Raw genomic sequence first — 26989 nt, forward strand, 5'->3', positions numbered from 1 at the left:
CCAGAACTAGAGGCCACAGTTTAAGAATAAGGGGTAGGCCATTTAGAACAGAGATGCGGAAAAACTTTTTCACCCAGAGAGTGGTGGATATGTGAAATGCTCTGCCCCAGAAGGCAGTGGAGGCCAAGTCTCTGGATGCATTCAAGAGAGAGTTAGATAGAGCTCTTATAGATAGCGGGGTCAAGGGATATGGGGAGAGGGCACGGGATTGTGTATGATCAGCCATGATCACCGTGAATGGCGGTGCTGGCTAGAAGGGCCAAATGGCCTACTCCTGCACCTACTGTCTATTGTCTATCATCCAAGTCATTGACATATCATGCAAAAGGAAGCGGTCCCAACACAGAACCCTGTGGAACACCACGAATCTCTGGCAGCCAACCAGAAAAGGCTTCCTTCATTCCCACACTTTGCCTCCTGCCAATCAGCCAAGCCTCTGTCTACACTAGTATCTTTCCTTTAATAACCTGGACTCTTAGAAAGAATGTGCTGAAACTGGAAACAGTTCAAAGGAGCTTCACGAACATTTTTCCAGGAATGAACGGCTCATCATATAAAGAGTGTTTGATGGCTTTGGGCCTGTATTTACTAGAATTCAGAAGAATGAAGGGGACTTTGTGGGCTGAAGGGGCTGTGTTGTGCTGTAGGTTTTCTGTGTGTCTATGATGCTGCTTGACCTGACTGAAACCTATCGAATGGTGAAAGGGCTCGAGAGAGTGGATATGGAGATGATGCTTCCTGTAGTGGGGGAGTCTAGGACCAGAGGACACAGATAGAGTGGATGTGGAGAGGATGTTTCCTATGGTGGGAGAGTCCAGGACCAGAAGGCACAGATAGAGTGGATGTAGAGAGGATGTTTCCTATAGTGGGGGAGTCTAGGACCAGAAGGCACAGATAGAGTGGATGTGGAGAGGATGTTTCCTATGGTGGGAGAGTCTAAGACCAGAGGACACAATATCTCTGCTCCAATATCTTATGGTCTTATTATGATCTTATCTTCTTTAGCAGCCTCATGTGCAACGCCTTGTCAAAGGACTCATGAACATCCAACTACACAACATTCAATGATTCTCTTTTGTCTATCCTGCTTGTTACTTCTTCAAAAAATTCCAACATATTTGTCAGGCAAAATTTTCCCTGAAGGAAACCATAATTAATTTGGTCCATTTTGACGTGTGCATTCAAGTACCCTTAAATCTCATCTTCAACAATCAACTCCAACATGTTCCCAACCACTGAAATCAGACTAACTGGCCTATAATTTCCTTTCTTCTGCCTCCCTCCCTTTTTGAAGAGTGGAGTGACATTTTCAATTTTCCATTCCTCTGATAACCATGCCAGAATCTATTGATTCTTGAAAGAATCATGACAAACGCCTTCACAATCTCTTTAGCTACTTCATTTCTAACCTTGGGGGTGTGGTCCATCAGGTCCAGGTGATTTCAGCCCCTTCACTTTCCCAAGCACCATCTCCCTAGTAATAGTAACTGCACTCACTTCTGCCCCCTGACACTCTCAAACTTCTGGCATACTACTAGTGTCTTCCTCAGTGAAAACTGATGAAAAATACTTAAATCAGTTCATCCGCCATTTCCTTGTATCCCGTTATTATCTCTTCAGCATCATTTTCCAGCAATCCAATATCTACTCTCACCTCTCTTTTACTCTATATATCTGAAAAACCTTTTGTTAACATTTTGATATTATTGGCTAGCATACTTTTATGTCATCTTCCTCACACCCTCCATGGATTTTACAGTTGCCTTCCATTGATTTTTCAAAAAATTCCCAATATCTTAACTTCCCACTAACTTCTACTCTAATATATGTCCTCTCATTTGCTTTTATGTTGACTTTAACTTCCCTTGTCAGCCATGGTTGTGTCATCCTGTCTTTAGAATGATTCGCAACAGACATAAAATGCAGGAGGAACTCTGCAGGCCAGGCAGCGTCTATAGAAAAGAGTAAACAGTCGATGTTTCGGACTGAGACCCTTCATCAGGACTGGAAAGTGTTATAGTTGAATGCATGCAGTGTGCAAAATAAGGCAGATGTAGCGCAGTCAGAGATTGGCAGGTATGAGTTTGTGCATATCATGGCATCATTGCTGAAAGATTGTAGTTGGAAGCTTAATATCCAAGGATACACAATCAGTCAAAAGGATAGGTAGGCTGGCAAAGGAGAAGGAGTGGCACTACGGTGAAAAGTGAAATCAAATATTTAGAAAGAGGTGACAGGATCAGAAGATGTAGAATCCTTGCGGAAACCCTTGTTAAGAAACTGCAAGGATAAAAAGACACTGATGGGATTTAGGTACAGGCCTCTGAACAGCAGCCCAGATGTGTACTACAAATACAGAGGGAGATAGAAAAAAGCATGTCAAAAAAGGCAATGTTTCGTTAGCCATGGGGCATATCAATATAGAACCATAGAACACTACAGCACAGAAAACAGGCCATTCAGCCCTTCTAGTCTGTGCCAAAACTTTATTCCGCTAGTTCCATTGACCAGCACCCAGTCCATAACCCTCCAGGCCCCTCTCATCCAAGTATCTATCCAATTTATTCTTAAAACTTAACACATCAGATGGCAGCTCGTTCCACACTCCCACCACTCTTTGAGTGAAGTTCCCCCTAATGTTCCCCCTTTCACCCTAAAGCTATGTCCTCTCATCTTTATCTCTCTTAATCTAAGTGGAAAGAGCCTACTCGCATTTACTGTGTCTATACCCCTCATAATTTTGTAAACCTCTATCAAATCCCACCTCATTCTTCTACGCTCCAAGGAATGAATTCCTAACCTGTTCAATCTTTCCCTGTAACTCATCTCCTGAAGACCTGGCAACACCCTAGTAAATCTTCTCTGCACTCTTTCAAACTTACTGATATCCTTCCTATAGTTAGGTGACCAGAACTGCACACAATATGTAGGTAGATTTGGAAAATCAAACTAATGATGGATCCCAAGGAGGGAATTTGTGGAATGCATCCAAAATGGGCTTTTGGAGCAGCTTGTGGCTGAGCTCACTGGGGGATCAGCAATTCCGGATCAGGTGTTATGTAATGAATCGATTATGATGAGGGAGCTTAAGGTAATAGAACTCTTAGGAAACAATGATCACAATACGATAGAATTCACCCTGCAATCTGAGAGGGAGAAGCTAAAGTCAAATGTATCAGTATGACAGTGGAGTACTTGAATGTTCAGAAGGAATTTGACAAGCTGCCGCACATGAGGCTGCTTAACAAGATAAGAGCCCGTGGTATAATGGGAAAGATACACAGCATGGATAGAGAATTGGCTGATTGTCAGAAGGCAAAGAATGGGAACAAAGGGAGCCTTTTCTGGCTGGCTGCTGGTGATATGATGTTCCACATGAGTCTGTGTTGAGACTGCTTCTTTTTACCTTTTTGTTAATGATTTGGACGATGGAATTAATGCTTTTGTGGCAAAGTTTCTGAATGCTATGAAGATAAGTGGATGGGCAGGTAGTTTTGAGCAAGCAGCAAGTCTGCAGATGGACTTAGACAGATCAGGAGAAGGGGTGAAGAAATGGCAGAGCCAGGAAGCGTATGGTCATGCACTTTGATGAAGGGAATAAAAGTATAGACTATTTTCTAAGTGGAGAGAAAATTTTTAAATCTGAGGTGCAAAGGGACCTGGAAGTCCTTGCGCAGGATTCCCTAAAGGTTAATTTACAGGTTAAGTCAGTGGTGAGGAAGGCAAATGTAATGTTAGCATTCATTTCAAAAGGACTAGAATATAAAAGCAAGGATGTAATGTTGAGGCTTTATAAAACACTGGCGAGGCCTCACTTGGAGTATTGTGAGCAGTTTTGGCTCCTTATTTAAGAAAGGATGTGCTGACATAGAACATAGAATAGTACAGCACATTACAGGCCCTTCAGCCCACAATGTTATGCCAACCCTCAAACTCTGCCTCACATATAACCCCCCACCCTAAATTCCTCCATATACCTGTCTAGTAGTCTCTTAAACTTCACTAGTGTATCTGCCTCCATCACTGACTCAGGCAGTGAATTCCACTCTCTGAGTGAAAAACCTTCCTCTAATATCCCCCTTGAACTTCCCTCCCCTTACCTTAAAGCCATGTCCTCTTGCACTGAGCAGTGGTGCCCTGGGGAAGAGGTGCTGGCTGTCCACTCTTAATATCTTAATATCTTAATATCTTGTACACCTCTATCATGTCTCCCCTCATCCTCCTTCTCTCCAGAGAGTAAAGCCCTAGCTCCCTTAGCCTCGGCACAATGATATGCAACAAATCCAGGTGACAACACATCAGTACGCAATAAGCCAGCTCCATCACTATTGAGTAACTTCCTGATGGGCTACTTCTGATGTTCTTAGTTTACAGCAGTGACTTGTGATTTTAAAAAAGACGTACAAGGTGAAGAAATACACCTTTAACTGGACCCGAGCGTGCCACCATCATACTGGAATCAGTGATTGGCATTGCTTAACTTAGTGCTGGAATAGGAGGAGGTTGCAGACTCAGCCAATTGTGGGGCTGCAGCCCTCACCATGTCCAAGATGTGATGCCTTAAGAAGGTCACATCCATCACTGAGGACCCTCTCCATCTGCTCTCTTCTCATTATTCCCATCAGCGAGCAGGTACAGGAGCACAAAGAGCCACAGACAGTAATATAGGACTAGCCTCTTTCACTCTGCCATCAGATTTCTGAACACTACTTCACCGTTTCTAAATCAAATGATCCTTCAGATGCTGGAAATTCACATACACACAAAGTGCTGGAGGACCTCAGTAGGTCAGGGAGCGTCCATGAAGGAGAATCAACCCCTCTATTCCTCTTTTGCATTATTTACAGAGTTTTGTAAGTTATTGTAACATTTAGGGTCCAACTCCGCTGTTACTACAAAATAACAAATTTCATGGCAAATATCAGAGGTAATAAACTTGATTTTGAGCCTCTACTCGATTCTATCTGAATCTCAACTCTACCGGTCAATCTGTGCCCCACTCCAAGCATGTGTGGTCTTTCTGTAAGGAAGTGGGCTATTCATTCAATGGGTTAAATTATAACATTAACAGCAGTGAGTCAAACTGTTGGCCTGAAGGGACTGTTTAAACCATACGGCATAGGAGCAAAATTAGATCATATGGCATATCACGTCGGCTCCACCATTCCATCATGGCTGCTTTATTATCCTTTCCACCCCCATTCTCCTGCTTTCTCCCCGTAACCATAAGACCTTAATAAGTAGGACCAGAATAAGGCCATTTGACCCACAGGGTCAGCTTTGCCATTACATTTTCCCCTCAGCCTCTAACTCCAGCATTCTCCCTTTATCCCTTCATGCCCTGACCAATCAAGAATCTATCAAAGGCAACACAAGTGAATCTGCAGATGCTGGAAATAAATAAAAACACAAAATGCTGGCAGAACTTCGCAGGCCAAACAGTATCTACGGGAGGAGGTAGTGTTGTCACTACCTCCTCCCATAGATGCTGTCTGGCGTGCTGAGTTCTGCCAGCATTTTATGTTTTCAAGTATCTATCAACCTCGGCCTTAAGCATACATGAAGACTGGTCTCCACAGCTTCACCACTTTTTAGCTAAAGAAATTACTCTTTATCTCCATTCTAAAGCTACACCTGAGGCTGTCCCCTTTGGTCCAAGACTCTCCCATCATAGGAAACGTCCTCTCCACATCCACTCTATCAAGGCCTTTCACCATTTGATAGGTTTCAAAGTGGTCACCCTTCATTCTCCTGAACTCCAGTGAATTTAGGACCAGAGATATCAAATGGTCTTCATATGACAAGTCGTTCAATCCTGGAATAATTTTTGTGACCCTCCTTTGAACCCTCTCCAGCTTCAGCACATCCTTTCTAAGACAAGGGGCCCAAAACTTCTCACAATACTTCGTGAGGCCTCACCCATGCTTTATAAAGCCTCAACATTACATCCTTGCTTTTATATTCTCGTCCTCTTGAAATGAATGCTAACATCACATTTGCCTTCCTAACCAATGGCTCAACCTGCAAATTACCTTCAGGGAATCCTGCAAATCACTTTGCAACTTGAATTTTTGAATTTTCTCTCCATTTACAAAATAGTCAATGAATTTATTCCCACCAAAGTACTTGACCATGCACTTCCTGACACTGTATGTCACCTGCCATTTCTTTGCCCATTCTTCTAGTCCTTCTGTAGCCTCTCTGCCTCTTCAAAACTACCTGTCCCTCCACCTATCTTCATATCATCCACAAACCTGGCCACAAAACCATCAATTCCAACATCCACTGATGGGTGAGTCCAGAACTAGAGGCCACAGTTTAAGAATAAGGGATAGGCCATTTAGAACAGAGATGCGGAAAAACTTTTTCACCCAGAGAGTGGTGGATATGTGAAATGCTCTGCCCCAGAAGGCAGTGGAGGCCAAGTCTCTGGATGCATTCAAGAGAGAGTTAGATAGAGCTCTTATAGATAGCGGGGTCAAGGGATATGGGGAGAGGGCACGGGATTGTGTATGATCAGCCATGATCACCGTGAATGGCGGTGCTGGCTAGAAGGGCCAAATGGCCTCCTCCTGCACCTACTGTCTATTGTCTATCATCCAAGTCATTGACATATCATGCAAAAGGAAGCGGTCCCAACACAGAACCCTGTGGAACACCACGAATCTCTGGCAGCCAACCAGAAAAGGCTTCCTTCATTCCCACACTTTGCCTCCTGCCAATCAGCCAAGCCTCTGTCTACACTAGTATCTTTCCTTTAATAACCTGGACTCTTAGAAAGAATGTGCTGAAACTGGAAACAGTTCAAAGGAGCTTCACGAACATTTTTCCAGGAATGAACGGCTCATCATATAAAGAGTGTTTGATGGCTTTGGGCCTGTATTTACTAGAATTCAGAAGAATGAAGGGGACTTTGTGGGCTGAAGGGGCTGTGTTGTGCTGTAGGTTTTCTGTGTGTCTATGATGCTGCTTGACCTGACTGAAACCTATCGAATGGTGAAAGGGCTCGAGAGAGTGGATATGGAGATGATGCTTCCTGTAGTGGGGGAGTCTAGGACCAGAGGACACAGATAGAGTGGATGTGGAGAGGATGTTTCCTATGGTGGGAGAGTCCAGGACCAGAAGGCACAGATAGAGTGGATGTAGAGAGGATGTTTCCTATAGTGGGGGAGTCTAGGACCAGAAGGCACAGATAGAGTGGATGTGGAGAGGATGTTTCCTATGGTGGGAGAGTCTAAGACCAGAGGACACAATATCTCTGCTCCAATATCTTATGGTCTTATTATGATCTTATCTTCTTTAGCAGCCTCATGTGCAACGCCTTGTCAAAGGACTCATGAACATCCAACTACACAACATTCAATGATTCTCTTTTGTCTATCCTGCTTGTTACTTCTTCAAAAAATTCCAACATATTTGTCAGGCAAAATTTTCCCTGAAGGAAACCATAATTAATTTGGTCCATTTTGACGTGTGCATTCAAGTACCCTTAAATCTCATCTTCAACAATCAACTCCAACATGTTCCCAACCACTGAAATCAGACTAACTGGCCTATAATTTCCTTTCTTCTGCCTCCCTCCCTTTTTGAAGAGTGGAGTGACATTTTCAATTTTCCATTCCTCTGATAACCATGCCAGAATCTATTGATTCTTGAAAGAATCATGACAAACGCCTTCACAATCTCTTTAGCTACTTCATTTCTAACCTTGGGGGTGTGGTCCATCAGGTCCAGGTGATTTCAGCCCCTTCACTTTCCCAAGCACCATCTCCCTAGTAATAGTAACTGCACTCACTTCTGCCCCCTGACACTCTCAAACTTCTGGCATACTACTAGTGTCTTCCTCAGTGAAAACTGATGAAAAATACTTAAATCAGTTCATCCGCCATTTCCTTGTATCCCGTTATTATCTCTTCAGCATCATTTTCCAGCAATCCAATATCTACTCTCACCTCTCTTTTACTCTATATATCTGAAAAACCTTTTGTTAACATTTTGATATTATTGGCTAGCATACTTTTATGTCATCTTCCTCACACCCTCCATGGATTTTACAGTTGCCTTCCATTGATTTTTCAAAAAATTCCCAATATCTTAACTTCCCACTAACTTCTACTCTAATATATGTCCTCTCATTTGCTTTTATGTTGACTTTAACTTCCCTTGTCAGCCATGGTTGTGTCATCCTGTCTTTAGAATGATTCGCAACAGACATAAAATGCAGGAGGAACTCTGCAGGCCAGGCAGCGTCTATAGAAAAGAGTAAACAGTCGATGTTTCGGACTGAGACCCTTCATCAGGACTGGAAAGTGTTATAGTTGAATGCATGCAGTGTGCAAAATAAGGCAGATGTAGCGCAGTCAGAGATTGGCAGGTATGAGTTTGTGCATATCATGGCATCATTGCTGAAAGATTGTAGTTGGAAGCTTAATATCCAAGGATACACAATCAGTCAAAAGGATAGGTAGGCTGGCAAAGGAGAAGGAGTGGCACTACGGTGAAAAGTGAAATCAAATATTTAGAAAGAGGTGACAGGATCAGAAGATGTAGAATCCTTGCGGAAACCCTTGTTAAGAAACTGCAAGGATAAAAAGACACTGATGGGATTTAGGTACAGGCCTCTGAACAGCAGCCCAGATGTGTACTACAAATACAGAGGGAGATAGAAAAAAGCATGTCAAAAAAGGCAATGTTTCGTTAGCCATGGGGCATATCAATATAGAACCATAGAACACTACAGCACAGAAAACAGGCCATTCAGCCCTTCTAGTCTGTGCCAAAACTTTATTCCGCTAGTTCCATTGACCAGCACCCAGTCCATAACCCTCCAGGCCCCTCTCATCCAAGTATCTATCCAATTTATTCTTAAAACTTAACACATCAGATGGCAGCTCGTTCCACACTCCCACCACTCTTTGAGTGAAGTTCCCCCTAATGTTCCCCCTTTCACCCTAAAGCTATGTCCTCTCATCTTTATCTCTCTTAATCTAAGTGGAAAGAGCCTACTCGCATTTACTGTGTCTATACCCCTCATAATTTTGTAAACCTCTATCAAATCCCACCTCATTCTTCTACGCTCCAAGGAATGAATTCCTAACCTGTTCAATCTTTCCCTGTAACTCATCTCCTGAAGACCTGGCAACACCCTAGTAAATCTTCTCTGCACTCTTTCAAACTTACTGATATCCTTCCTATAGTTAGGTGACCAGAACTGCACACAATATGTAGGTAGATTTGGAAAATCAAACTAATGATGGATCCCAAGGAGGGAATTTGTGGAATGCATCCAAAATGGGCTTTTGGAGCAGCTTGTGGCTGAGCTCACTGGGGGATCAGCAATTCCGGATCAGGTGTTATGTAATGAATCGATTATGATGAGGGAGCTTAAGGTAATAGAACTCTTAGGAAACAATGATCACAATACGATAGAATTCACCCTGCAATCTGAGAGGGAGAAGCTAAAGTCAAATGTATCAGTATGACAGTGGAGTACTTGAATGTTCAGAAGGAATTTGACAAGCTGCCGCACATGAGGCTGCTTAACAAGATAAGAGCCCGTGGTATAATGGGAAAGATACACAGCATGGATAGAGAATTGGCTGATTGTCAGAAGGCAAAGAATGGGAACAAAGGGAGCCTTTTCTGGCTGGCTGCTGGTGATATGATGTTCCACATGAGTCTGTGTTGAGACTGCTTCTTTTTACCTTTTTGTTAATGATTTGGACGATGGAATTAATGCTTTTGTGGCAAAGTTTCTGAATGCTATGAAGATAAGTGGATGGGCAGGTAGTTTTGAGCAAGCAGCAAGTCTGCAGATGGACTTAGACAGATCAGGAGAAGGGGTGAAGAAATGGCAGAGCCAGGAAGCGTATGGTCATGCACTTTGATGAAGGGAATAAAAGTATAGACTATTTTCTAAGTGGAGAGAAAATTTTTAAATCTGAGGTGCAAAGGGACCTGGAAGTCCTTGCGCAGGATTCCCTAAAGGTTAATTTACAGGTTAAGTCAGTGGTGAGGAAGGCAAATGTAATGTTAGCATTCATTTCAAAAGGACTAGAATATAAAAGCAAGGATGTAATGTTGAGGCTTTATAAAACACTGGCGAGGCCTCACTTGGAGTATTGTGAGCAGTTTTGGCTCCTTATTTAAGAAAGGATGTGCTGACATAGAACATAGAATAGTACAGCACATTACAGGCCCTTCAGCCCACAATGTTATGCCAACCCTCAAACTCTGCCTCACATATAACCCCCCACCCTAAATTCCTCCATATACCTGTCTAGTAGTCTCTTAAACTTCACTAGTGTATCTGCCTCCATCACTGACTCAGGCAGTGAATTCCACTCTCTGAGTGAAAAACCTTCCTCTAATATCCCCCTTGAACTTCCCTCCCCTTACCTTAAAGCCATGTCCTCTTGCACTGAGCAGTGGTGCCCTGGGGAAGAGGTGCTGGCTGTCCACTCTTAATATCTTAATATCTTAATATCTTGTACACCTCTATCATGTCTCCCCTCATCCTCCTTCTCTCCAGAGAGTAAAGCCCTAGCTCCCTTAGCCTCGGCACAATGATATGCAACAAATCCAGGTGACAACACATCAGTACGCAATAAGCCAGCTCCATCGCTATTGAGTAACTTCCTGATGGGCTACTTCTGATGTTCTTAGTTTACAGCAGTGACTTGTGATTTTAAAAAAGACGTACAAGGTGAAGAAATACACCTTTAACTGGACCCGAGCGTGCCACCATCATACTGGAATCAGTGATTGGCATTGCTTAACTTAGTGCTGGAATAGGAGGAGGTTGCAGACTCAGCCAATTGTGGGGCTGCAGCCCTCACCATGTCCAAGATGTGATGCCTTAAGAAGGTCACATCCATCACTGAGGACCCTCTCCATCTGCTCTCTTCTCATTATTCCCATCAGCGAGCAGGTACAGGAGCACAAAGAGCCACAGACAGTAATATAGGACTAGCCTCTTTCACTCTGCCATCAGATTTCTGAACACTACTTCACCGTTTCTAAATCAAATGATCCTTCAGATGCTGGAAATTCACATACACACAAAGTGCTGGAGGACCTCAGTAGGTCAGGGAGCGTCCATGAAGGAGAATCAACCCCTCTATTCCTCTTTTGCATTATTTACAGAGTTTTGTAAGTTATTGTAACATTTAGGGTCCAACTCCGCTGTTACTACAAAATAACAAATTTCATGGCAAATATCAGAGGTAATAAACTTGATTTTGAGCCTCTACTCGATTCTATCTGAATCTCAACTCTACCGGTCAATCTGTGCCCCACTCCAAGCATGTGTGGTCTTTCTGTAAGGAAGTGGGCTATTCATTCAATGGGTTAAATTATAACATTAACAGCAGTGAGTCAAACTGTTGGCCTGAAGGGACTGTTTAAACCATACGGCATAGGAGCAAAATTAGATCATATGGCATATCACGTCGGCTCCACCATTCCATCATGGCTGCTTTATTATCCTTTCCACCCCCATTCTCCTGCTTTCTCCCCGTAACCATAAGACCTTAATAAGTAGGACCAGAATAAGGCCATTTGACCCACAGGGTCAGCTTTGCCATTACATTTTCCCCTCAGCCTCTAACTCCAGCATTCTCCCTGTATCCCTTCATGCCCTGACCAATCAAGAATCTATCAAAGGCAACACAAGTGAATCTGCAGATGCTGGAAATAAATAAAAACACAAAATGCTGGCAGAACTTCGCAGGCCAAACAGTATCTACGGGAGGAGGTAGTGTTGTCACTACCTCCTCCCATAGATGCTGTCTGGCGTGCTGAGTTCTGCCAGCATTTTATGTTTTCAAGTATCTATCAACCTCGGCCTTAAGCATACATGAAGACTGGTCTCCACAGCTTCACCACTTTTTAGCTAAAGAAATTACTCTTTATCTCCATTCTAAAGCTACACCTGAGGCTGTCCCCTTTGGTCCAAGACTCTCCCATCATAGGAAACGTCCTCTCCACATCCACTCTATCAAGGCCTTTCACCATTTGATAGGTTTCAAAGTGGTCACCCTTCATTCTCCTGAACTCCAGTGAATTTAGGACCAGAGATATCAAATGGTCTTCATATGACAAGTCGTTCAATCCTGGAATAATTTTTGTGACCCTCCTTTGAACCCTCTCCAGCTTCAGCACATCCTTTCTAAGACAAGGGGCCCAAAACTTCTCACAATACTTCGTGAGGCCTCACCCATGCTTTATAAAGCCTCAACATTACATCCTTGCTTTTATATTCTCGTCCTCTTGAAATGAATGCTAACATCACATTTGCCTTCCTAACCAATGGCTCAACCTGCAAATTAACCTTCAGGGAATCCTGCACAAGGACTCCCAAGTCCCTTTGCACCTCAGATTTTTGAATTTTCTCTTCACTTAGAAAATAGTCTACCCTCTTATTTTTTCTACCAAAGTGCATGAACATTCACTTCCCAACACTGCATTCCATCTTCTATTTATTTATCCATTCTTCTAATCTGTCTGTCCTTCTGTAGCCTCTCTACTTTCTCAAAACTACTTGCCCCTCCAGCTATCTTTGTATCATCTACAAACTTTGCAACAAAGCCATCAATTCCACTATCTAAGTCATTGACATATAACGTAAAAAGAAGCGATCCAAATATAGACCCCTGTGGAACACCACTAGTCACTGGCAGCCAACCAGAAAAGGCTCCTTTACTCCCACCCTTTTCCACTTCTTTATCCATGCTGGAACCTTTCCCGTAATACCATGGGCTTTAACTTATAAAGCAGCCTCAAGTGGCACCTTGTCAAAGGACTTCTGAAAATCCAAGTGCACAACATCCATCGTTTCTCCTTTGTTTATCCTGCTTGTTATTTCTTCAAAGAATTCCAGCTGACTTGACAGGCAAGATTTTCCCTTGAGGAAACCACAGCCAATGTTATCATGTGCCTCCAAGTACCCCGAAACCACATCCATAGCAATCGACTCCAACATCTGTCCAATCCCTGGGATCAGACTAACTAGCCTATTATTTCCTTTATTCTGCCTCTCTCTCTTCCTGATGAGTGGAAAGACATCTGCAATTTTCCAGTCTTCCGGAACACCTTAGAATCTAGTGATTCTTGAAAGATCATTACTAATTATTCCACAATCTCTTCGGCCACTTCCTTCAGAACTCTGGGGTGTACATCATCTGGTCCAGGTGACTTATCTACCTTCAAAACTTTCAGTTTCCCAAGAACCTTCTACCTAGTAATGGCAGCTTCATACCTTCTGACCCCTGACTCTCTTGAATTTCCACCATACTGCTAGTATCTTCCACAGTAAAGACTGATGCAAAATAATTAATTTCATTTGCCATTTCCTTGTCCCCCTCCTGCATCGTTCTCCAGCAGTCCGATATCCACTCTCACCTCTCCTTTACACTTTATGTATCTGAAGAAACTTTTGGTATTTTCTTTAATAGCATTGGCTAGCTTACTTTTGTATTCAATCTTTTCCTTCTTAATGATTTCTTAGTTGCCTTCTGTTGGTATTTAAAAGCTTCCCAATGCTCTAACATCCCACTAATACTTACTAATATAATAGAGTAAATATTCCCTCTCTTTGGGTTTATGTTGGCTTTGACCTCTCTCATCAGGCACAGTTGTGTCATCCTGCCTGTGGAATTCTTCTTCCTCTTTAGGATGTATATATCCTGTGCTTTCTGAATTGTTTCCTGAAATTGCAGCCATTACTGCTCACTCTCAGCCCTGCCAGTGTTCCTTTCCAATCAGTTTTTGACTTTTGACACCCTGCTTAATCAAGGACCTATCAACCTTCATTTTCATTCTCGTGGATCTGTGGTACAATGAAGAGTTTAACCCTTCCTAAGCTGGTGAATAGCACTACCTTTCCTTCACTCTGCTGCAGGAACTCAGCTAGTCAGGGGAATAAACAGCTGCTTGCCACAGAGCTGCCTGCCCACGTTTAACCCAACTATGCCAGTACCTTGCTTTGAGGAAAACAGTGGGCCTTTCACCACATCAGGACGGGGAGCGACGGGCTGGACTGGTCGGACGTGTCTGACTGCCAGTTTCTTCAGGGATGCCTGGCGTTGCTCAAACATGGAGTACACGTTGTCAAGTTTCTCCTGAACCACCTGTACCTGGGCCTGTAAAAGCAAGGAACAACAGCAGGCAGCACGAAGCACCAAAATCCACCACTGGAATTCCTCAGAGAATCAGCAGAAGTAGAATCTTCTGGCTCGGTAGGGTAATTGCTCTGCCCGTTGTGGACACAGCTCAGAACAACATGGAAGCCTGTCTCCCCTCCATGGACTCTGACTACACTTCTCACTGCCTCAGTAAAGCAGCCAGAATAATCAAGAAGCCCCACCCACCTCAGACATTCTCTTCTCTGCTCAGGCAGAAGATGAAAAAGCCTCATATCACATACCACCAGGCTCAAGGACAAGTTCTTCCCCGCTGTTATAAGACTACAGAATCACAATCAGGTTCAATATTACTGGCATATTGAGTCATAGAGAAGTACAGCACAAAAAAGGCTCTTCAGCCCATCAGCCTGCACCTGGATCACAGCCCTCCATAGCTCTACAAGTCATGTATGTACACAAACCTCTTTAACGTTGAAATCGAGCTCACAGGGACCACTTGTGCTGGCAGCTAATTCCACACTCTCACAATCCTCTGTGTGAAGATGTTTCCACTCATGTTCCCCTTAAACTTTTCATCTTTCACCCTTAACCCATGACCTCTAGTTGGAGTCCCACTGAACCCAAGTGGAAAAAGCCACGTGTGTTTAACTTATCTATAATTTTGTAATCAAATCACAAAGAAGAGAAAATCTGCAGATGCTGGAAATCTGAGCAACACACAAAATGCTGGAGGAACTCAACAGGCCAGGCAGCATCTATGGAAGAAAGTACAGCCAGCCCGAAAAATCGACTGTACTTTTTTTTCCTATACACACTACCTGGCCTGCTGAGTTCCTCCAGCATTTTGTGTGTGTTGCTATAATTTTGCATACCTCTATCAAATCCCTTCTCAGCTTTCTACATTCTACAAAATACAGTCCTAACCTATACAATCTTTCTTTATAACTCAGGTCCTCGAATCCCAGCAACATAACTGTAAATTTTCTCAGCACTTTTTCTTTCCATCTTGTTTACATCTTTCTTGCAGGTAGGTGACCAACACTGCACACAATACTCCAAATTAGGCCTCACCAATGTCTTATACAATGTCAACATAACATCCCTTCTCCTGCACTCAGTATATTGATTTATGAAGGCCAATATGCCAACAGCTTTCTTTATGGCCCCATCTACCTGTGACGCCACTTTCAATGCATTATGTACCTGTATTCCCAGATCCCTTTGTTCTACAACACTCCTCAGTTCTCTACAGTCAATGGTGTAAGACCTACCCTGGTTGGTCCTAATGAAGTCCAAATCCTCACACTTGTCTACATTAAATTCCATCTGCCATGTTTCAGACCATTTTTCTTGCTGATGCAGATCCCTTGGCAAGCCATGTTAGCTTTCCTCTCTGTCCACTGCACCCCTAATCTTGGTATTATTGGCAAATTTGCTAATCCAGATCATTGACATAGATGACAAACAATATCAGACCCAGCACCGATCCCTGTGGCCCTCCTCTAGTCACAGGCCTCCAGTCAGAGAGGCAACCATTAACTTCCACTCTCTGGCTTCTCCCACAAAGAAAATGTCTAATCCAATTGACTACCTCATCCTGAATGCCAAGCGACCGAACCTTCTCGACCAGCCTCCCATGCAGGACCTTGTCAAAGGCCTTGCTAAAGTCCATGTGGACAACATCCACTGCCTTGCATTCATATATCTTCCTGATAACTTGAAAAACTCTATAAGATTGGTTAGACATGACCCACTACACACAAAGTCATGCTGACTGTCCTTAATCAATCCATGCCTACCTAAATACTTCTATATCTGGGTCCTTGAAATACCTTCTAATAACTTTCCCACCACTGATGTTAGACTCAGCAGCCTATAATTCCCAGGTTTCTGTTTAGAGTCTTTTTTGAACAGTGGAACAACATTGGCTATCCTACAATCTGCTGGTTTCTCTCCTGTGGCTAGGGATGATTTAATATCTCTGGCAGTTCCCTGGCAATTTCTGCACATGCCTCCCATAGGGTTCAAGGGAACATCCTGTCAGGTTCTGGGGATTTATCTACCCTGATTTGCCTCAGGGTAACAAACACCCCTCCTCTGTAATCAGTACAGGGTCCATGAAGTTGATGCTGCTTTGCCTCACTTCCATAGACCCTGTGTCCATCTCCTGAGTAAATACAGATGCAAAGAATTTATTTAAGATCTCTCCCCTCTCCACACGGATTTTTATTCTGATCTTCCAGAGGACCAATTTTATCCCTTGCAATCCTTTTGCTCTTAACATACCTGAGGAATTCCTTAGGATTCTCCTTCACTTTATCTGCTGGAGCAATTTCATGCCTTCTTTTAGCCTTGCTGACACAAATAAGCGAAAATCAGCAGATGCTGGAGATCCTAGCTTCATACACAAAATGCTGGAGGAACTCAGCAGGCCAGGCAGAATCTGTGAAAAAGAGTACAGTCGATGTTTCAGGCCAAGACCCTTCACCAAAAAAAAGATTCTTCTTTCTCCAATCCTGATGCAGGGTCTCAACCTGAAACGTCGACTGTATTCTTTTCCACAGATGCTGTGTTTTGTGGCAGCAGTACTTTGCAATATATAATAAAAAATGATAAATTATAATAAACAAATAGTTCAAAAAGAGAGCAATAAAAGAAAAAAATAGTGAGGTTGTGTTCATAGCATTAATGTCCATTCAGAAATCTGATGGTGGAGGGGAAGAAGCTGTTTTTGTGTGTGTCTTCAGCCTCCCAAACTTCCTCTGTGAAGTTTCTTAGTAAGGTAAGACGGGCTCACGATCTCACAATCTACCTCGTTCTGTTCTTGTACCTTACTGCCTACCTGCACTTCACTTTCTCTGTGCCGGTTACACCTTAATCTGCATTGTCACTATTTTACCTTGTTCTACTGGAGTGTCAGTTCATCTGTACGAACGTCTGACAAGCTGTTCACATACCGAACATCTGACCATCCATTCACATACTGAACATCTGACAAGCTGTTCACATACCTCAGTCCACGTCACAATAATAAACCAATTCCCATTCAAACAAATCAGATTCACCAGTGAGGAATTAATTGGTCAAATGCCATCAGTAGTTTACCATGAGCTTCTCATTCTATTTTTAATTTGAAAATACCTCATTTATAACCTGCTGGAGATTGTTACACAGGGAACAAGCCAATCTGGAACTTCAGTGAATAATGTCACCAACTAACCAATGAGATTCATATCAACTACCGACTATGGGGTGTAATAGGATAAACTAGTCATGCTCACAACAGCAAGAGAAATAAATAGCAGGGGATGGGAGTATAGTGAGAGAAAGTGAGTGAGTGAGTGAGAGAGTGAGAGAGTGAGAGAGAGAGTGCGAGAGAGATTGCGAGAGGGGGGAGTGTGAGAGAGGGGGAGTGCAAGAGAGAGGGGGAGAGAGAGAATGTGAGAGTGAGAGAATGAGAGAGAGGAGAGAGAGTAAGAAAGAGACTGGGAAAGTGAGAGTTAGAGAGAGTGTAAGAGAGAATGAGTGAAGGAGAGAACAAGAGAGAGATTGTGAGAGAATGAGAATGAAAATGAGAGAGAGACAGAGATGTTGATTTAAATTTCTAGGAAGAGCAATTAGAAGAACACTGCAAACTCCTCCCTTTCACTGTCAGATTAATAGGAACTTGAAGAGCAACTTCTTTTACACAAAGGGTGGTATGTATGTGCAACAAGCTTTCAGAGAAAGTGGTGAGGCAGGTCCAATAACAACAACTAATAGGAGTGAGTGAGTGTGTGTGTGTGTGTGTGTGTGTGTGTGTGTGTGTGTGTGTGTGAGTGTGTGAGTGTGTGAGTGTGTGAGTGTGTGTGAGTGTGTGTGTGTGTGTGAGTGTGTGAGTGTGTGTGAGTGTGTGTGTGTGTGTGAGTGTGTGTGTGTGTGTGAGTGTGTGAGTGTGTGTGTGTGAGTGAGTGAGTGTGAGTGAGTGAGTGTGTGTGAGTGAGTGAGTGTGTGTGAGTGTGTGTGTGTGAGTGAGTGAGTGAGTGAGTGAGTGAGTGAGTGTGTGTGTGTGTGTGTGTGTGTGTGTGTGTGTGTGTGTGTGTGTGTGTGTGTGTGTGTGTGTGTGTGTGTGTGTGTGTGTGTGTGAGAGAGGGAGAGAGAGAGAGAGAGAAAGAGTCAAAGAGAGAGATGTAGAAAGTGAGAGGGCCTGAGAGAAAAAGAGGAAAAAAGAGAGAGAGCAGCAGAGAGATATGGAGACAAATAAAGAGAGAAAGAGATAGAGGGAGAGGGGAAGGTTTGTGACAGAGAAGGTGAGAGAGAGGAAATGAGAGCCGGAGGGAGAGCGAGAGAATGAGAGCGTTATTAGAAGAACTAGGGGGCCAGAGTTGAGGTGGGGAATTGCTGAGAAAGGGGCTATTGTAGGTGGTAAAACTGAGGAACAGTTCCACTGTAAATTAGCCAATGTACCCCTGATCCACAGTGTCAGAACATACCACAGATGGTTAGTGTTAAATACCTTAATGGGTGTTGTAAGAATGTCTCCAAACTCATTGAACAAGTCTTCAGTGTCATACTGCAGGTAAGCTCTAGAGTTTTCCAGAAACTTATCGATTTCTTGCAGAGCTTGCTTTGCGCCTTGCTGTGACTGACATTTGTCCACGGGCTGTGAGGCAAGAAGGTAAGCCCCTTCGTCACACCACTGCAGAACCTGCGAAAACCAACACCAGTTAGTGCACATTCATCACTGGAACGCACCCAGCCACACACGAAATGCCCCAAACATTAGATGCACTCCTGAACACTCTGTTCAGCCAACCATTCAGATTATAACAGAAAGTAACCAGCAACAAATCAGCTCCCTGGTTCTACCTTCCACCCAAATTTCCAAAAGAGATTCAAGAGCAAACACAAGGAAATCTGCAGATGCTGGAAATTTGTTACTCCAGATCCAATTCAACATAAAAAAACCCACAATAAACATTAAGAAAACACAATTATTAATAACTGATAAATATAAAAGCAGTATTATAAAACATATGTAGAAGTAATTGTGGCTTTAGTGTGGCTGATGTGATTAAGATTAGCTAATGTGCATAGACCGATTGTATGTACATAAAGTGATACTAAGTTAAGGAGTATCTGTCCACCAGGTGATTTTGACAGAGTGTATTACTTCAGTGAGCCACTCTTCATCAGGGGATCAGACATGGAGAGGGTCAGCAACTCCAACATCCTTGCTGTTATCATTTCAGAGGAGCTGTCCTGGGCCCAGCATGAAAATGCAATTACAAAGAAAGCATCGCAGTACCTCTGCTTAGGAGTTTGTGGAGATTCAGCATGACATCAACAACTTTGACAAACTTCTATAGAGATACTGACTAATAGCATCACGGACTGGTAATGGAAACATCAATTCCTCTGAATGGAAACGCCTGCAAGAAGTAATGGATACGGCCCAGTCCATCAGAGTTAAAGCCCTCCCCACAAACGAGCATATCTACACAAAACATTGTTGAGGAAATCAAAATCCATCATCAGGGACACCCACCAACCAGAACATGCTCTTTTTTCACTGCAGCCATCATAGAACAGATACAGGAGGCTCAAGACTCACACTGGTAGGCAAATAATTGTTACCCCTCAACTCTCAGGTTTTTGAACCAAAGGAGATAACGTCACTCAATTTCATTAGTCCCATCATCGAAATGTTCCCAAACCAATAGACTCACTTTCAAGAACTCTTCATCTTATTTCCTCAGTATTTGTTGTTTATTTATTTATTATTTGTATTTATTTCTTTTTGTACTCACACAGTTTGTCATATTTTACACACTGGTTGAAAGCCCTTGTTGGACAGTCTTTCATTGATCCTGTTAGGTTATCATTTTATATCATATCATTCTATCATTTATTGAGAATGCCCACAAGAAAATTATTCTCAGTATTGTAAATGGTGACATACATGTACTTTGATAATAAAATTTACTTTGATCTTTGTACTTATATGACTATAGGACCATATCGGAGCAGAATTAGGCCATTTGGCCCATCGAGTCTACTCCACCATTCAATCATGGCTGGTCCTTTTTTCCCCTCCTCAGCCTCACTCCCTGGCCTTCTCCCCATAACCTTTGATACCATGACCAACCAAGAACCTTTCAATCGCTGCTTCAAATACACCCAACGACCTGGCCTCCACAGCTTGTGGTGACAATTACACCCAACGACCTGGCCTCCACAGCTTGTGGTGACAAATACACCCAACGACCTGGCCTCCACAGCTTGTAGTGACAATTACACCCAACGACCTGGCCTCCACAGCTTGTGGTGACGTACACCCAACGACCTGGCCTCCACAGCCTGTGGTAACAAATACACCCAACGACCTGGCCTCCACAGCTTGTGGTGACAATTACACCCAACGACCTGGCCTCCACAGCTTGTGGTGACAAATACACACAACGACCTGGCCTCCACAGCTTGTGGTGACAAATACACACAACGACCTGGCCTCCACAGCTTGTGGTGACAAATACACCCAACGACCTGGCCACCACAGCTTGTGGTGACAAATACACCCAACGACCTGGCCTCCACAGCTTGTGGTGACAAATACACCCAACGACCTGGCCTCCACAGCTTGTGGTGACAATTACACCCAACGACCTGGCCTCCACAGCTTGTGGTGACAAATACACCCAACGACCTGGCCTCCACAGCTTGTGGTGACAAATACACCCAACGACCTGGCCTCCACAGCTTGTGGTAACAAATACACCCAACGACCTGGCCTCCACAGCTTGTGGTGACAAATACACCCAACGACCTGGCCTCCACAGCTTGTGGTAACAAATACACACAACGACCTGGCCTCCACAGCTTGTGGTGACAAATACACCCAACGACCTGGCCTCCACAGCTTGTGGTGACAAATACACCCAACGACCTGGCCTCCACAGCTTGTGGTGACAATTACACCCAACGACCTGGCCTCCACAGCTTGTGGTAACAAATACACCCAACGACCTGGCCTCCACAGCTTGTGGTAACAAATACACCGAACGGCCAGGCCTCCACAGCTTGTGGTGACAAATACACCCAACGACCTGGCCTCCACAGCTTGTGGTGACAAATACACCCAACGACCTGGCCTCCACAGCTTGTGGTGACAAATACACCCAACGACCTGGCCTCCACAGCTTGTGGTGACAAATACACCCAACGACCTGGTCTCCACAGCTTGTGGTAACAAATACACCCAACGACCTGGCCTCCACAGCTTGTGGTGACAAATACACCCAACGACCTGGCCTCCACAGCTTGTGGTAACAAATACACCCAACGACCTGGCCTCCACAGCTTGTGGTGACAAATACACCCAACGACCTGGCCTCCACAGCTTGTGGTGACAAATACACCCAACGACCTGGCCTCCACAGCTTGTGGTGACAAATACACCCAACGACCTGGCCTCCACAGCTTGTGGTGACAAATACACCCAACGACCTGGCCTCCACAGCTTGTGGTAACAAATACACCCAACGACCTGGCCTCCACAGCTTGTGGTGACAAATACACCCAACGACCTGGCCTCCACAGCTTGTGGTGACAAATACACCCAACGACCTGGCCTCCACAGCTTGTGGTGACAATTACACCCAACGACCTGGCCTCCACAGCTTGTGGTAACAAATACACCCAACGACCTGGCCTCCACAGCTTGTGGTAACAAATACACCGAACGGCCTGGCCTCCACAGCTTGTGGTGACAAATACACCCAACGACCTGGCCTCCACAGCTTGTGGTGACAAATACACCCAACGACCTGGCCTCCACAGCTTGTGGTGACAAATACACCCAACGACCTGGCCTCCACAGCTTGTGGTGACAAATACACCCAACGACCTGGCCTCCACAGCTTGTGGTGACAAATACACCCAACGACCTGGCCTCCACAGCTTGTGGTGACAAATACACCCAACGACCTGGCCTCCACAGCTTGTGGTAACAAATACACCCAACGACCTGGCCTCCACAGCTTGTGGTGACAAATACACCCAACGACCTGGCCTCCACAGCTTGTGGTAACAAATACACCCAACGACCTGGCCTCCACAGCTTGTGGTGACAAATATACCCAACGACCTGGCCTCCACTGCTTATGGTAACAAATACACCGAACGGCCTGGCCTCCACAGCTTGTGGTGACAAATACACCCAACGACCTGGCCTCCACAGCTTGTGGTGACAAATACACCCAACGACCTGGCCTCCACAGCTTGTGGTGACAAATACACCCAACGACCTGGCCTCCACAGCTTGTGGTGACAAATACACCCAACGACCTGGCCTCCACAGCTTGTGGTAACAAATTCAACAAATTCACCATCCTCTGGCTAAAGAAATTTCCCTGCCTCTCTGTTTTAAATGGATGCCCCCCCCCCCATCCTGAGGCTGTGCTGTCCATTTATGTTTGTATTGTTTGCAAATGTGGCAATAAAGCCATTAATTCCATCATCCATATCATTGACATACAACGTAAAAAGAATCAGTCCCAACACAGATGCCTGTGGAATAGCACTAGTCACCAGCAGCTAACTAGAAAAAGATCTCCTAAGGGATCCTGTATCTTAAGCTCCCTAATAATCTCTGGATCATTACCTAATACCCAATCCAGTATAGCTGATCTCCAAGTAGACACAACAAACTGCTGTAAAAAGCCATCTCATAGGCCTTCAACAAACTCACTCTCTTGAGATCCATTATCTATCTGATTTTCCAAATTGACCTGCATGTTAAAGCTTCCTGTGACTATCATAACATTGTCCTTTTGACAAGCCTTTTCTAATTCCCATTTCCCATCTGAGGTCCACGTCCTAGCCTGTATATAACTGCCATTTCTTAACTCACCCACAAGGATTCAACATCCTTTGAGCCTCTGTCACATCTTTCTAAGGATTTGATACCATTCTTTACCTTCATGATTTGTGAGGGGAGCCACACCACCCCCTCTGTCTACCTTCCTATCCCTCCAATACAATGTGTAACCTTGGACATTAGCTACTAACTACAACCATCCTTCAGCCACGATTCACTGATGACCATAAAATCATACCTGACAATATGTAATAGTGCAACAAGATCATCTACCTTATTTTTTATACTCTGTACATTGAGATAGAGTACCGTATTTTTGATTCTACATCCCTAATGCACTGATACTCACCCTGCTGGCTGCAATTTTGTCCTATCACTTGCCTGCCCTTCTTGATAATATGACTGCATGCTACCTTTGCTTTTATACCATCCGTCCTATCTTGTGTCCCTTCACTCTTGTTCTCACCCCCACCCCGGTGAAATGGTCTGGTCTGCCTGGACAGCATGAAATCCTGTTTCTCACTTTACCTTTACCAACCAGCTCAAAGACAACTTCTATCCCACTGTTATCAGACTATTGAACATTTCCCTAGTATGATAAGATGGAGTCTTGACCGTAAAATCTACAGTATTGTGCAAAAGTTTTAGACACATATGTATGGCTGGAGTGCCTAAGACTTTTGTACATTACTGTCTGCTGTCGCAAAAATGCAAAATAATGACATGTGAGTGATGATAAACCTGATTCTGATATGGGTCTCTATATAGACTGAGCGTGGGAAGGGACAGGGAGAGGGGAATCATGGTTGGGAAAAGGGGAAGGGAGAGGGGAGGGAGCAGGAAACACAATCTGTAATGATCAATAAACCAATTGCTTTGAATCAAATGACCTTGACTGGTGTCTCAGGGCTGGGTGTGTCTACACCCTCACCAACCCCTGTCCCTGGCACTCCTTCTCTGCCATCTGTCTCATACCCATTCTGTGGCGGTCCACCCTCACCATTGCCAACATCCTTTGCTCCCGCCAGATTTACAAACTCACTCTCCACACCACATTGATAAATACATACTGTGCAAAGGTCTTCGGCACCCATGTGCCTGAGAATTTGGCACAGTTCTGAACCTCGTTATGACTTTGGATTTTAATGTCTGCCCACATTCTCTTTGTAGCTGCAACCCTTTATTCTGCATTCTGTTATTGTTTTCCTTTGTACTACCTCAAAGTATCTGCAAGACAGATTTTTCCACAGCATCTCAGAGCAGGTGACGAATAAACCAATTTACCAATGAGTTAACTGATAGTAGGGCAGCACAGTACAACACTTTCCAGCACCAGCGATCAGAGTTCAATTCCGGCTACTGCCTGGAAGGAGTTTATATGTTCTCCATGTCTCCGTGGTTTCCTCTGGGTGCTTCTGCTTCCTCTCACTTCCCAGGGAAGTGCCGGTTAGGCTTGTAAATTCTGGGCATACCACGTTGGTGCCAGAAGCATGGTGACACATCGCAAACAACAGGCAAAAGACACATTTCACCATATGTTTGGAAGTTTCAATGCAGATCTTTCAACCCTGGAATATCTGGACAGCAAAGATGCATTCATCAGGATGCTCTTTATCAATTACAGCTCGGCATTTAACACCATCATCCCCTCAAAACTAATCAGTAAGCTCCAAGACTGGGGGGACGTCACGTGATGACGTAGGGTCGAGACGTTGGGAATCCAGCTCCCTCATAAAAAGTAATGAAATAGGGTTTAAATGAAGAAGAATTAATAAATACCTACTAGAAACTATTTATAAGTAACTCAGGATTATTTTTGGATATGGCTCCTAAACCGAAACAGAAGAAAGCTACTACTTTGAAGACTAATCGGCGGGGAAAAAGGCCTAACCGTCTCGGCGAAGCCTCGGACTCAAGTTGGATCTCCTCCCGGTGAAGTGCATGGCACTTCTGATGATGCAGGACAGGAAGTTGCAGCAATGTGGGCGGTCTCTAAGAAGAAACGGCAAGAACAATGCATGCACGAAGAAACAAGTATGCATGAATAGATATTAACAAAACTACAAATCCCAACTACGTCTGGAAGTGAATCGGAAGTGGAATCAGACTCTTCGGGAAATACAGAGGATGAAGAAGAGGAAAAAAAGGAAGAGATTAAAGGAGACATAAGAGATATCCTGATATATATGATGAATGAATTAAAAGCTATAAGAACAGATATAAGAAGGATGCAGAATACACTCGATAATGTGGTGGAAAAACAAAAGAAGATGGATAATGGAAAAATGGAAGAAAACACTGAAAGAATAGATAAGATAGAAGACAATAATATTGCCTGGACAATAGAAAGAAAACGGATGTTGGAAAAAATAGATGTGCTTGAAAACTCTAGTAGACGAAATAATATTAAAATTGTTGGTCTTAAGAAAGGTACAGAGGGAAAAAAAATCCAATAAAATTCTTTCAAGAATGGATTCCGGAAATTTTGGAAATGAAAGAAGGAAGTCAAGTAATTGAAATTGAAAGAGCACACAGAGCTTTAAGACCAAGACCTCAACAAGATCAAAATCCAACATCAATTTTGATAAAATGCTTAATGTATCAAGATAAAGAAATGATCTTGAAGGCAGCTACTCAAGGTGCTAAAAGGAGAAATGGGCCATTGATAATAGAAGGGAAAAGAGTTTTTTTTTATCCAGACATAAGTTATGATCTTCTGAAGAGGTGGAAGGAACTTAATCCAGTGAAAAAATCTTTATGGGAAAAGGGCTTTAAATTTTTATTGAGCTACCCAGCAAAATTGATAATTTTCCTGGATAACGAAGAAAGAAGATTTTTCGGTGACTACTGGAAAGGGGAGAAATTTGTACAAGAATTACCTGATGTCCACGAAGAGGAGTAAAGAATTATAGAAATGAAGTGGACTAATGATGAAGACTGAAATAAGGTTGGACTTGACGGACATTTATAATAGACAATAGACAATAGGTGCAGAAGTAGACCATTCGGCCCCTCGAGTCTGCATCGCCATTCTGAGATCATGGCTGATCATTCACTGTCAATACCCAGTCCCTGCCTTGTCCCTATATCCCTTGATTCCCCTATCCATCAGATATCTATCTAGCTCCTTCTTGAAAGCATCCAGAGAATTGGCCTCCAGCGTCTTCCGAGGCAGTGCATTCCACACCTCCACAACTCTCTGGGAGAAGAAGCTCTTCCTCAACTCTGTTTTAAATAATTGACATCTTATTCTCAATCCATGCCCTCTGGTACTGGACTCTCCCAACATCTGGAACATATTTCCTGCCTCAATCCTATCAAATCCTTTAATTATCTTAAATGTTTCAATCAGATCCCCTCTCAATCTCCTCAATTCCAGCGTGTACAAGCCCAATCTCTCCAATCTCTCTGCGTAAGACAGCCCTGCCATCCCAGGAATCAACCTAGTGAATCTACGCTGCACTTCCTCAATTGCCAGAATGTCCTTCCTCAAACCTGGAGACCAAAACTGTACACAATATTCCAGGTGTGGTCTCACCAGGGCCCTGTACAAATGCAAAAGGACATCCTTGCTCTTGTACTCAATTCCCCTTGTAACAAAGGCCAACATTCCATTTGCCCTCTTCACTGCCTGTTGCACTTGCTCATTCACCTTCATTGACTGGTGAACTAGGACTCCTAGGTCTCTTTGCATTTCTCCCTTACCTAACTCTACACCGTTCAGACAATACTCTGCCCTCTTGTTCCTGCTTCCAAAGTGGATAACTTCACATTTATTCACATTGAATGACATCTGCCAAGTATCTGCCCACTCACCCAGCCTATCCAAGTCTCCCTGTATTCTCCTGATGTCCTCTTCGCATGTCACACTGCCACCCGGTTTAGTATCGTCAGCAAACTTGCTGATATAGTTTTCAATGCCCTCATCTAAATCGTTGACATAAATCGTAAAGAGCTGTGGTCCCAATACAGAGCACTGTGGTACCCC

At 43.7% G+C, this 26989-nt stretch overlaps 1 protein-coding gene across 1 annotated transcript in view; it reads right to left on the reverse strand.

The window, feature by feature from the left end:
• The window catches only part of mcf2a (MCF.2 cell line derived transforming sequence a), a 197629-nt gene that overhangs the window by 65564 nt on the left and 105076 nt on the right, over positions 1–26989 (reverse strand). The window contains exons 13-14 of the mRNA XM_059976685.1: positions 18640–18831; positions 13979–14141 (exon numbers count right to left, since the gene is read on the reverse strand). Of these exons, the coding sequence (XP_059832668.1) occupies positions 13979–14141; positions 18640–18831 (355 nt within the window). The remainder of the gene's footprint in view (positions 1–13978; positions 14142–18639; positions 18832–26989) is intronic.

Source organism: Hypanus sabinus, chromosome 8 (assembly GCF_030144855.1).
Source record: "Hypanus sabinus isolate sHypSab1 chromosome 8, sHypSab1.hap1, whole genome shotgun sequence".
Taxonomy (NCBI): domain Eukaryota; kingdom Metazoa; phylum Chordata; class Chondrichthyes; order Myliobatiformes; family Dasyatidae; genus Hypanus; species Hypanus sabinus.